Source organism: Gracilinanus agilis, chromosome 2 (assembly GCF_016433145.1).
Source record: "Gracilinanus agilis isolate LMUSP501 chromosome 2, AgileGrace, whole genome shotgun sequence".
Lineage (NCBI taxonomy): Eukaryota > Metazoa > Chordata > Mammalia > Didelphimorphia > Didelphidae > Gracilinanus > Gracilinanus agilis.
The window spans coordinates 93,572,170-93,584,518 of record NC_058131.1 but is presented as its reverse complement, the minus strand read 5'-3'; the positions used below and the strand labels follow the sequence as shown (position 1 = coordinate 93,584,518).

Here is a 12,349-nt window from a genome sequence, read left to right as displayed (position 1 = left end):
TTCGTTTGTCAGAGCTCTGAATTTCGTCATAGGGAGGGCAAATTCTGCATAGAGCATAGTGTGCATGACCCTCATAATGGGTATGGGTAAACCAAAAAGCCAAAGTGGTATGAGGAGATGAATTTCTTCCCTGAATCTTAAGATTGGTCAAGCTCTCAACTGCACAGTATTCAATCAGCACAAAAACTTCCTGCAAAAGAATTAAGCAGATTCAAACTGTACTACAATTTGTAACTTTACCAATTCAAACTGTTGTTTCAGAGTTTTAACCATGCTTTGAAACAGCATTATTCTAAAAAAAAAAAAAACAAAACCAAAACAATACTGAATGGAAGTTTGTTTGCATATTAAACACAAAAAGGCAAAATCTTGCTGGAGAACAATAGGTATTTGCATATGAAAGAACTGGCCAAAAGGTAGATACAAAATCCCCAAAACTTCTACTTCAAATCTGAGTTAGGCTCTCTGCCCTCAAATGAAAAAAAAAGTGCAAAGAAGTCCCCTTCCTGTGGTGGTGGTGGGGGGAATCCTGAGTTGCAAGTCTCTCTCAGCCAGGAGTCCAGGATCAGTTTAGACTTCAATTTAAAAAATGGCTAGAGCTGGCTGAAAAACCTACGTGGGGTGAGGGAAGGGATTGGAGTTCTCACCCTTCTATTGGAAAAAAATAAACGACTAGGATTGGCAGGCTGCAGGCTGGGTGGGGAGCTGTGCAGAATGCTGGCTCAAGCAGCAGATGGGTGGGAAAAGGCACCAGCAGGGAAAGCAGTCGGGTTGGTGGGCGGAGTCTGCAGTGGCAGAGATGGGATGAAAGCAGGTGGGCTGGGTGGCAGACGAAGAAAAAAAATCACAGGAGCATAGGGTGAGAAAGGGAAACCCCAGCTCTCAGCTCTCAGGCAAACTTACTAACTATACTGAAAATTTATTTTAAAAAAATATTTGAGAATTCTATCCCTTTGTGATTTCTAAATGTGGATATTGAAATTGATATGCAAAATACTAAATATTATATTTATAAATATTTTATTAATAATAAACTAACAAAAGAGACTAACTAAAAGGTACTAACCAACTGGCTCCCAGGAACAAAAGAGAAAGAGGGAGGAGTTACAGCCAACTATAAAACAACATGATCACACAAACGTTGAAGTGCAGGAAAGATTAAAGGGAATTTTGGGAAAACTAAGGGACTTATGGGGGAATTAAGTCCAAGGTTCAAAATATCCATTTATACACTTCAGAACTTTTTGTGCATGTTCCTTTCTCTCTTCTAACACTCCTGCCATCCTGGTCCCCATCCTATCACACTTGAACTGCTACAAAAGTCTGTTGGGTATCCCTGTCTCAAATCTCTCCTCATTCCAGGCCATCCTCTACTCAGCTGTCAAATTGATTTTAAAATGTACAAATTTAACTATGACAAGTCTCTCCTCCCACCAAATCCTGCCCCCCCATTCAGTAAATGCAAGTGAATCATTCCTAGGATTAACTGTTAAATCCTCTGTTTGGCTTTAAAGCCTGTCATAACCTGCCATTTCTAGTCTTCTTATTAAGCCTTGCCTGCTTCCTAGCATATACCACTCCATTTCCTGATGGAACATTTTCATTGTTTGTCTCCTCATGCGTTGGAATGTTCTCCCTTCTTGCTTCCCTATCTCCCTTCAAGTCCCAGTAAAAATATAATCTTATACAAGGAGACTTTTTTGATCTCCCATAATGCTAGTGCCTATTCTCTGTGATTAGCTCTAGTTTAAATCTTATAGTAGCATCAAATTATATGTTTTTTTAAATTGAGAATTCACTAATTTTAGTTATTATATTACTCATTTCCAAAAATATCTCTGCTCCCTTCCAAGATAGCTATCCCTAATACCAGGGGTGGGGGAGGGGAGAGAATCTCAGCAAAAGTAACTAACACATCAATGTTCCCTTTCCACAGTTTTATAACTCCTCAGAGGTGGGTGATGGACTCTCTCCTTTCTTACAATTGCCCTTTTGTGCATTTCCAGTCTCTTCTCAATCTGCTATATACAGAGGCAGATATTACTAATAATCTTAGTAGAGAGCTTCTCAAGAAGGTTTAGTAGCTTATGATTGCCTCTAAGATAAAAAAAAAAATCCTCATTCTTTCATCTGAAGCCCCTCCCAAACTGCCTTCAGCCTTTCATTGTACATTTACTTCTTATTATTTCCCTTCATCATCTCTATTATAAGCAAACGGTTTATATGCAGCTTGCCAAATTTGGCATTCTATCTTCCATGCCTGTGACTTTTTACCAGTTCTTCCCTATGCTTGGCATGTACTTTTATCTTCATAGAATTCTTTCGTTTCTTTCAAGACAACTTGAATTCCAGTTCTTCTACAGAACCTTCCACAGAACTCCTGTGTTTCTCAAAGAAGTAAATAAAAAGCCAATTACTTTTGCCTGTTATCGAAGGAGAACATAATACAAAATAGTCTAAGTCTTTGAGTATCGGCAATAGGGGAAAGAAATTAGGGCTTAAAGGGCAAGAAAGGGTACGGCTATAGTCAGAAACTGGATGGGAACTGAACCTGCTTGAAAGGTTTCTAACTAGTTTGAATTCTCCAAATTTTCATGGATCCTATGGGGGAAATTCTCTTCCTCTGAATTACTTTCATGACTATTCCAGTATGAACTTTCTGGTGTGTTGATTAAATTTTTGACTCTCATAGGTCTTCTCAAATTCATCTACCAGTGTTTTATGCCCTCAGATTAACAACCTTTCATTCTGACTATTCCTATCCAGTCACTTGCCAAGTTGATGCCATTCCCCTAGTCTATTCTGATTTTCATCCCTTTCCCTGTTTGTTGCACACCCATCATAGTCAGGTTCCTCATCTGTCCATTATTGCAGAAACCTCCTAATTTATTTCCTCACCTCTATAATCTATTTTCAACACAGTTGTCAAATTCATAGTACTTAGGTACAAAGCTGACCATATTACTCTTGCTCAGAAACCACCCTGTTGCTTCTGGTATAAAAGACAAACTCCTATATTGGGCATTTAAAGCCCCTGTCCCTCTGGCACATTTTTCCCCTTTGCAAACTCCATCCAAAAGGATCAATGTACATCCTCCATTTATCACCATGGGCTGTTCTCCAAGTCTGGAACAGTCTCTTAATTTGTCTTGGAACCCTTCTCTCCTGTCACACCTTTCTTAAGTAATACTTCATTAGAGCCATTTCCTGATTTTGCCATTAGTTATTGCATTCTCCTCCAAATAATATTTGAAATGTATATTCTTTTTTCTTTCTTTTTTAAAAAGCATATATTGTATTGACTTGTCTGTGTGCATGTTGAATCCTTGTAGAATGCAATACTTTTAAAAAAATTTATTTAGAATATTTTTCTATGGTTATGTGATTCATGATTCCTCCTGCCTCTTCCCTCCCTGCCCCCTGAGCTGACAAGCAGTTCCACTGGGTTATACATATATCATTGTTCAAAACCTATTTCCATGTTATTCATATTTGCAATAGAGTGAACTTTTAACATCAAAACCCCAGTCACATCCCCATCTAACCACGTGATTGATCATATGTTTTTCCTTTGCATTTCTGTTTCCACAGTTTCTCCTAAGTTCCTCTGAATCACTGCATTGCTGCTAGTAGAAAAATCCATTACATTTGATTGTGCCATGGTGTATCTGTCTCTGTGTACATCGTTCTTCTGGTTCTGCACCTTTCACTCTGCATCAATTCCTGGAGGTCTTTCCAGTTCACATGGAATTCCTCCAGTTCTTTATTCCTTTCAGCACAATAGTATTCCATCACCATCAAATACCACAATTTGTTCAGCCATTCCCCAATCCATGGACACCCCCTCATTTTCCAGTATTTTGCCACAACAAAGAGCACAGCTATAAATATTTTTGTAGAAGTCTTTTTTTTAATTATTATCCCTTTGGGGTATAAACCTAGCAGTGGTATAGTTGGATCAAAGGGCAGGAATTCTTTTAAAGCCCTTTGTGCATACTTCCAAATTGTCTTACAAGATGGTTGGATCAATTCACAACTCTACCAGCAATGTATTATTAGTGTCCCAATTTTGCTATATCCCCTCCAACATTTATTATTTTCTTTTACTCTCATATTGGCCAATCTGCTAGGTGTAAAGTCGTACCTCAGAGTTGTTTTAATTGAATGCAATACATTTTGAGTGTGGAGACTGCCTTAATTTGTATTTTTAACCCTAGCGACTGGCATAATAGTAGCACATGTTAGTCATGTAATGAATGGTTCTGTAATTACTATAAAATGGTAACTAGATTTTTCTTGATTTTTGATTCCCTTGTGTCTTGTAAGGTATGCAATATGGGAGAAGGTTTTCCCTTACTCATTACATTCATAAAAGTTTTCTCTATTATGAAGTTTCTAATGTTGAGTAAGCTATACCTTTTTGCTAAAGGTCTTCTAACATTGAGGACATCACTTTTCAGTAATAAAGTTTTTCTTCATAAAGTGTAAAGTCTTTGATGCTAAGACTTCTCCAACAGAAAGCTGCCTTCTATGTGTTACGTTCATAAGTTTTTTGTTTTTTTTCCACTATCAGGTATCTCATGGTCAGTGGGAGATGAATAGAGTTAAAAGACTTTTCCACATTCATTACATTCCAAAAGGTTTTTTTCCTGTATGAACCCTCAGATGTTGAGAGAGAAATAATTTTTGGTTAAAGGCCTTCTAGTGCTGTTGGTATTCATAAAATTTTTCTTTAGGATGAATTTTCTGATTGCAAGAAAGGTGGCCTGTTTAATGGAAAACCTTCTTACATACATAGCAATCATCAGATTTTTTCCATAGTGCAACTTCTCTGATGGTAAATAAAACTTCCTCTCCAGCAGAAAGGACTTTTGTTATCAATTGCATTCATAAGGTTTTTTTCCAGTAAGAATTCCATGATCGTCATTAAGGTATATATGCTGATAAGAAGTTTCTTCATATTCATTACATCATGTGAAATCTCTTATATTGAATAAGTTATTCTCTCTGACTAAAGGCTTCTCAAATTCATGGCATTCATAAATTTTTTGTTCACTTTGAATTTTTTGATAGTTGAAGAAGTAAGCTTCCTGACAGAAGGCTTTTCCACATTTGTTACATTCTAAAAGTGTTGCAGGTGAAGGACTTCCCATATTCATTACATTCATATTGTTTTACTCCAGTATGACTTTAAAAAAATCCTTACTTTCAATCTTAGTATCAATACTTTGTATTGATTCCAAGGCAGAAGAATGGTAAGGGCTAGGCAATGGAGGTTAAGTGACTTGCCCAGAGTCACACAGCTAGGAAATGTCTGAGGCTGGATTTCAACCTAGGGCCTCCCATTTCTAGGGCCTGGTTCTCAATCCACTGAGCCGCCTACTGAAGCTCAGTATATTTTTTCTGATGTTCACTGAGCTGTGCTTTCTGACTAAAAGCCTTCCCATATTTGTTGTATCCATAAGTTTTTTTCTCCAGTATGAATCCTTTAATGGTTAACAAAGTATGAATCCTTGTGGAAGACATTCTCACATCCATTAGATTCAAAAGATTTCTATCTAATATAATGTTGAGGAAATTATGTTCTTTCATCCAAGATGCTCTCTTAAGGTCATTTCTTCTGTTAAGTTTCTCTGTAGTGTGAATTTTCTATTGAGAATTAAGAGATCCACTGTAGTTGGACTTCCCACATTCATGAAATTTATGAGGATTCACTCTATAGTATGAATTTTCTATTAACATGTCTTGTGTTTTCTAGTCTATGAATCAATCATAACTGAATTATACTATATAGATTTCTTCTCTTTTACACTTTGAAAATAGCTTCCTTGAACAATTACAACATTTTCTTTGCACTGAATATAATTTGAAACTCTTTATTTGCAGGTCACTTTGATGGAGATTCTTTCCTAAAGATCCTCTTTGTTGTGCTAACAAGATGTGCTCAAGACTGAAAGATCTTCTAGGATGATTATTTTCCCACTCTCATTTTATTTTATTTTTTAAAGCCCTTGCCTTCAGTCTTAGAAAGAAGAGCAGCAAGGGCTAGGCAGTGACTTGCCTAGGGTCAAATAGTTGGAAAGGCAGATTTGAACCTAGGTACTCCTGACTCCAGGCCTGGTGCTTGCTCAGTTCAATGTGCTACCTAGCTGCCTTCACTCTCACTTTATTGGGAGTTTTACCTTGGGTGATTTTTTTTACGAAGAGGGTTTTTCCTCATTATTCTTTTGCTTCTTTTTAATCTGGAATCATATCCTTCCATCATGGTGATATCACCAGGTTAATTTTCTCTGAGTCTTTCTTACATGGTTCTTCTATCAACTTACTCAGCATTGGAAGTGACTTGGCTTTAAAAACTGTCTCCTGGTCCAGGGTTTGGGGGCATTAGTCCTAGTAGTAATGAGCACAGGGCCCATTATGCACTTTTTCATGCTCCCTGCTGTGATCTGCCGGCAGGTCTGTGGGGTCCTAGAAGGCCATGCTTTGCCCAGACAGAGTACAAATAGTATCCACTTTGCAGAAGTAAGAGTGACATCCCCACTACATCCCCACTGCCAGATTGAAGCAAAAAGAGTCATTAGAATATGTGTTCCTTGAGAACAGGACTGTTTCTTTCCTTTGGATTTTTTAGTTATCCATAGTGCCTGGCACAGGATAGATAAGTGCTTGGTGCAGTGGATAGAATCCTGGGCCTGGAGTTATGTAAGAGGGGAAAACTAGATATTTAAGGTATGCTTGCCAGAAATCGATTAACTTGATTTCAAAATAAAATAGAATCAAGTCAGATTGACTTTTATGGTGATTTATTTACAATTAGGAAGGTTGAAGGTAGGGAAATTGAGAGAGAGAAACTGGCCCGGACCACAGGCCCGAACCACATAAGAATGTAGTTTTCAAGTCCCCTAAACGTCCACAGGAAGTTTATATCATAGATCTCGATATTAAAGCTCAATGAACCCCAGATTTCCAATATCACATTCCCCCCTAAGATCCAGAGAAAAGACTGGTCTTCTTGATGGATCTTGTGAACATAGTCAACTTTTAAATTACAGGAATTTGGGGATAAAAGAAAAATTTTACATTATAGATTTTAATCCAAACATTATGATTATAAAACTTACAGTTAGGAAGATCTGTGTTTGGTTGTAGTTCAAGATACTTACTGGCTGTGAAATTCTATGCAAATCAGAGCCTCAGTTTCCTGATGTATTAAAAGGAGATAATAGCACCTATCTCTGAGAGTTGTTATGAGGATCAAATGGAATTATTCTTGTAAAAACAAAAATGAAAGCAACAAAACCACTTAGTAAATTTCCCTTCTATTATTGTTGATTTGACTAGACTGCTGAATGGTCCATGGGATAAAAAAAAAAATAGGAAATTTTAAAAAACCTGGGGGTGGATCATTGAGTTGCTTCTACTGGTTTAGTTGCTTCCTATTATGTGAGATTTGGAAACTGCTTTAATAAGGATTTTGCCCATAATAATGAGATTTTCACACATAGCCTATATGGATCATTTAGCCATTTATAGTGTCTGTATCCTTTAGATTGAAGTCTCTTCTTTCACATTTTATGACTACTTTCCAGATTCTTTGTGACCTCATTCTGGACCATACTGACCATGAAGTTTTCTTGACAAAGATACTAGAGTCTTTTGCCATTTCCTCTTTTAGTGAATTAAAGCAAAAAGAAGTGAAGTGACTTGTCCAGGGTCACACAATTAGAAGTGTCTGAGATTGCATATGAACTCTGGTCTTCCTGACTCCAAGCTGGTATTTTATCTTCTGAATCACTTAGCTACCATTATATTAACATTTAAAATGTGCCAAAAATGAAGAACCAAGACAATATTGCTATAAATCAAATAACAATTATTGATAAAATCAAATAAATTCAATGAATAAATAAATTAAAATTTAATGACTAAATATAAATAACAATTATTAGTTATAATTATTTTTGTCTCCCCCTCCCCAATTTAGCAACAAATGGCATCAGACAGGAGGCAGCTAGGTGCCTGATGCCTCAGTGGATAGGGAGTACTTCTTAGCTGTGTGATCCTGAACAAGTCACTTTACCTCTTTCACTTGCCAGAGAAGGAAGTGGCAAACCACTCCAGTGTCTTTCTTTGCTGAGAAAACTCCATGGACAGTATAAAGATGCTTTCACAATTTTTTACCCCCTTCTCCCATATATTCTTCTCTCCAAACTTCTTGTGTCTTAATACAGTGTTTTTATGGAGCTCTATAACCTTAAAGATTTCACAAAATACTTTAGATCTGATTTAAAAAAATCACAGTAGTTGTGATTATGCCAGTAATTATGCATATTTATTTATTTCTGAGAGAGATAAGATAGCCTTTGTTAGTTGGGTTATGCAGTCTAGTAACAAAGGGGTCTTATTGGCTAGCTTCCATTTATGATTAAAAAAACCTCTGAGAGTTAGGGTTGACAGTATATTTTTTTCTTTTTTATTAAATTTAATTTTTTCAGTTACTCGTAGAAAGAAATTTAAAAAAAATTTATTTAATTAGTTAATTTAGAATATTTTCCCCTGGTCATATGATTCATTTTCTTTCCCTACTCTTCTCTCTTCCTACTCCCATAGCCAACGAGCAATTCCACTGGGTTTTACATGTATCATTGATCTAGACCAGTGATTCTCAAAGTGGGCGTCATTGCCCCCTGGTGGGTGCTACAGTGATCCAGGGGGGTGGTGATGGCCACAGGTGCATTTGGGGGTGGTGAATAACTGTAAGGGGGTGGTGATAGTATGTGACAGGGGGCGCTAAGTAATATTTTTTCTGGAAAGGAGGCGGTAGGCCAAAAAATTTTGAGAACCACTAATCTAGACCTATTTCCATATTATTAATGTTTGCAATAGAGTGAACATTTAGAGTCTACCTTCCAGTCATATCCCCTTCGAACCATGTGTTCAAGGAAATGTTTTTCTTCTGTGTTTCTACTCCCACAATTCTTTCTCTGGATGTGGATAGTGTAGAAAGAATTTTTGACAATTGCTTTCTCAGAGTTTTTAATTCAGATTCTCTCTTTGAGGTGGTAAATAATCTGATATAGGTAATGCCATTGCATTCATGCAGTGAGTATTTCCATATTCCCCATCTTGTGACTGAGGACACATATTTCATTATTTCTTATGGTGTAATAGTTTTCATTACAACCATATGTCACAGCTTGTTCAGCCATTCCCCAATTGATGGATAACCCCCCTCAGTTTCCAATTCTTTGCTACTAGAAAAAGAGCTGCTAAAATTTTTTTGGTATGGATATATCTTTTCCCTTTATTTCTGATCTCTTTGGGATACAATACAGTAGTATTACTGGGTTAAAGGGTATGCATAGTTTTATGGCTCTTTGTTTGTGGTTCCATATTGCTCTCCAGAATAATTGTACCAGTTCACAGTTGCACCAACAGAGCACTTGTACATATTTATTGTAGAGTATAGGTGGTATTTCCATTAAAAAAATCACCAAGAAGTTTCTAAGTAACTACATGTTTGATAAAAAAAAATGATTTATTGGTTACTTTAAATTTCTTTTCTTTTTTTTTAACCCTTACCCTTCTGCCTTACATTCAATACTGTGTATTGGTTCCAAGGCAGAAGAGTGGTAAGGGCTCGGCAGTTGGGGGTTAAATGATTTGCTCAGGGTCACCCAGCTAGGAAGTATCTCATGCCAGATTTGAACCTAGAATGTCCCATCTCTAGTTATGACTCTCAGTCCACTGAGCTACCCAACTGCTCCTGGTTCCTTAAATTTCATAGATTTTGAGTTTTGAAATCTCTCTTTTTATATCCTTTTTAGGTTTTATCAGAAAGGACCAATATTGAATCTTGGGTATGTGCCAATATCATCTGCCTTTTTAATGATGATAATACAATACCTTTCATTGCCCGTTACCGAAAAGAGCTCATTAACAATCTTGATGCTGATGCTTTGCGAGAAGTTCAGCAAGCCCTGGAGGAGCTGAGGTAAGGATTGTTGGGTAAATGAAAGGAAGGAGGGATTTTTTAGATGGGCAGAAAGAAATAGGATCACCAGCAGGAGATTCAGAAATATCTATTTAGATTCAAAACTTATTTTATGTGCAAAATTTTGACTTACATCAAATAATTGTCTTAGTTACATAAAATACTTAATATTTAAAGCATTTTGAAAATGAAGTGGAATAAAATTTATTCTTCTTTCCTTGTTCTTTTGCCTAAAGATTTTAGTAAATAGTGTTTGTGATTAATAAGTTCAGTGTGTTCTAATTTTCTTATTCAACAAGGATAAATGGAAATATATATTTTGTTCTTTTATTTTTAGCATTACTTAACACATTTTTTATCTGAAGCTATTTTTTTATTACTAAGGTCAGTGATAAGTATTCTTATCCATTAGATAGAGTATTCATGTTTTTTATGTAAAAATATTTACTTGCATAATGTGGGTTATAATTTCATTTTATCTCTAGTATCATTCTCTTTAGAGCTGGAAGGAACCTGAGCCATAGTGCTTTTTACACTTGATTAGAATTTTTATTCCTTCCTCTTGTTCTTCATATTCAAAAGGCTGGAGTAATGTATTCTTTTTGTCTTAGAATATTGTTCAATTTGTTTCAACAAATTTTTATTAAATTTCAGAAATGTTCAAGGTATTTTGTATTAATTTTGCATTAACAGGTAGTGCTACATATAAAAATATTAAGATATAGCCCTAAAAATTAATTTTTTGCTTTTCCAACTAACAATCATTTCTTTTCTTTTCATTTCACCTTTCCCCTCCCCACCCCTGGAAAAAAAAAGAAAAAGAAAAATTTCATTTAAAGTTATGCATAGTCAACCAAAATTACAAATTCCTTCATTGATCATATCCAAAAAATGTGTCTCATTTTACACTCTGAGTCTATTACTTCTCTGTTAGGAGGTAGGTAACATGCTTCATCTTTTATTTGCTAGAAGATTGTTTTGTTACTATAGTTGTCTCTCACTCTATTGTGGTTCACTTATCGTGGCTTCACTGTATCTCAGGTTTAAAAAAAATTTTAATTCTGTATTGCGGAGTTACAGCATACTATTGGCTGATGGAATGAAAGGCAACCAACCACAGAGCTGTATTCTGTATCCTGGAAGCTGATTGGCTTAGTGACTGCAGGTTAATAAGAGTGTGGAAAAGGTTTATAGGAGAGTGGGAAGGGTTTATAAAGCCTTAAAATATATAAATAATAAAATAAATATAATGCCATTACTTCATGGATTTTCACCTGTTGAGAGGGTCTTTGGAATGTAACTCCCTCAATGGGTGAGGGTCACTGTATATTGATTCAAGTTCTTATGTTTGCAAAGTTGTCTTTACAGTGCTTTTATATAAATTGTCATTTTGGTTCTCCTCACCTTACTCTGAATCAATTCATTTAGTCTATTCAAGTTTCTATGAAGTTGTCCTTTTTATTAGTTCACATAGTTCTATCACATTGATAGATATGCCCTTAGTTTCCAATTCTTTGCCACTACAAAAAAAGAGTTTTAGTCAATGTTTGTATTTATCAGTGATGGTGAACCTTTTAGAGACTGAGTGCCCAAACTGCAACCCTCAACGCTGCATGTGAGCCCTGCCCCCCCCCCCCTACCCCAGACAGTAGAGGGAAGGAAGTACTCCCATTGGGCTGCTGGGTGGAAGGGAGGGTGATGCGAGGAATGCCCTCAGGCATGTGTGGAGAGGGGGAAGGGAATAGCCCCCTCTGGCATGTATGCCATAGGTTTGCCAACATGGAGTATTTATTATCTTTTTCTCTTTCTTGGTTCCATTTGAGGGTAGAGGCTTAATACTAGTTTTGGTGATTCAAATGATATTTATAGTTTAGTGCCTCTTTGAGCATTGTTAGAACCAATTCTTTGCTTCATTAACAGTGTATCAGTGTTTCTTTTTTCCCTCAGTCCTTCCAACATTTGTTATTTTTCTTTTTTTTTGGTCAACTTTGCCAATTGCTGAGTATATGATAGAACCTTTGTTGTTTTAAGTATTTTTTAATGTGATAATTCATAGTTTGGATTTCTTCCTTTAAAACCTGCTTGTTCCTATCCTTTGGCCATTTGTCAATTGAATAATGACTCTTTATTTTTATAAATTTGAATCCATTCCTTATATATTATGGAAATATGACCTCTAACAGAGAAACTTGCTACAAAGTTTTCTTTTTTAAAAAGTTATATGTTTCTTTTCTAATATTAGCTTCATTGGTTTTTTTAGGCAAATACTTTAAAATTTCATGTAATCAAAACTGTCCATTTAATTTTCTGTGATCTTCTATTTCTTTTTTTTGGTTGTGAACTTCCTTTCTCCTT

General features: G+C 36.0%; 1 protein-coding gene across 1 annotated transcript in view; it reads left to right on the top strand.

Annotated features, from left to right (window-relative positions):
• The window catches only part of SRBD1 (S1 RNA binding domain 1), a 337,404-nt gene that overhangs the window by 42,578 nt on the left and 282,477 nt on the right, over positions 1–12,349 (top strand). The window contains exon 6 of the mRNA XM_044663288.1: positions 9,828–9,994. Coding sequence (XP_044519223.1) covers positions 9,828–9,994 — 167 coding nt within the window. The remainder of the gene's footprint in view (positions 1–9,827; positions 9,995–12,349) is intronic.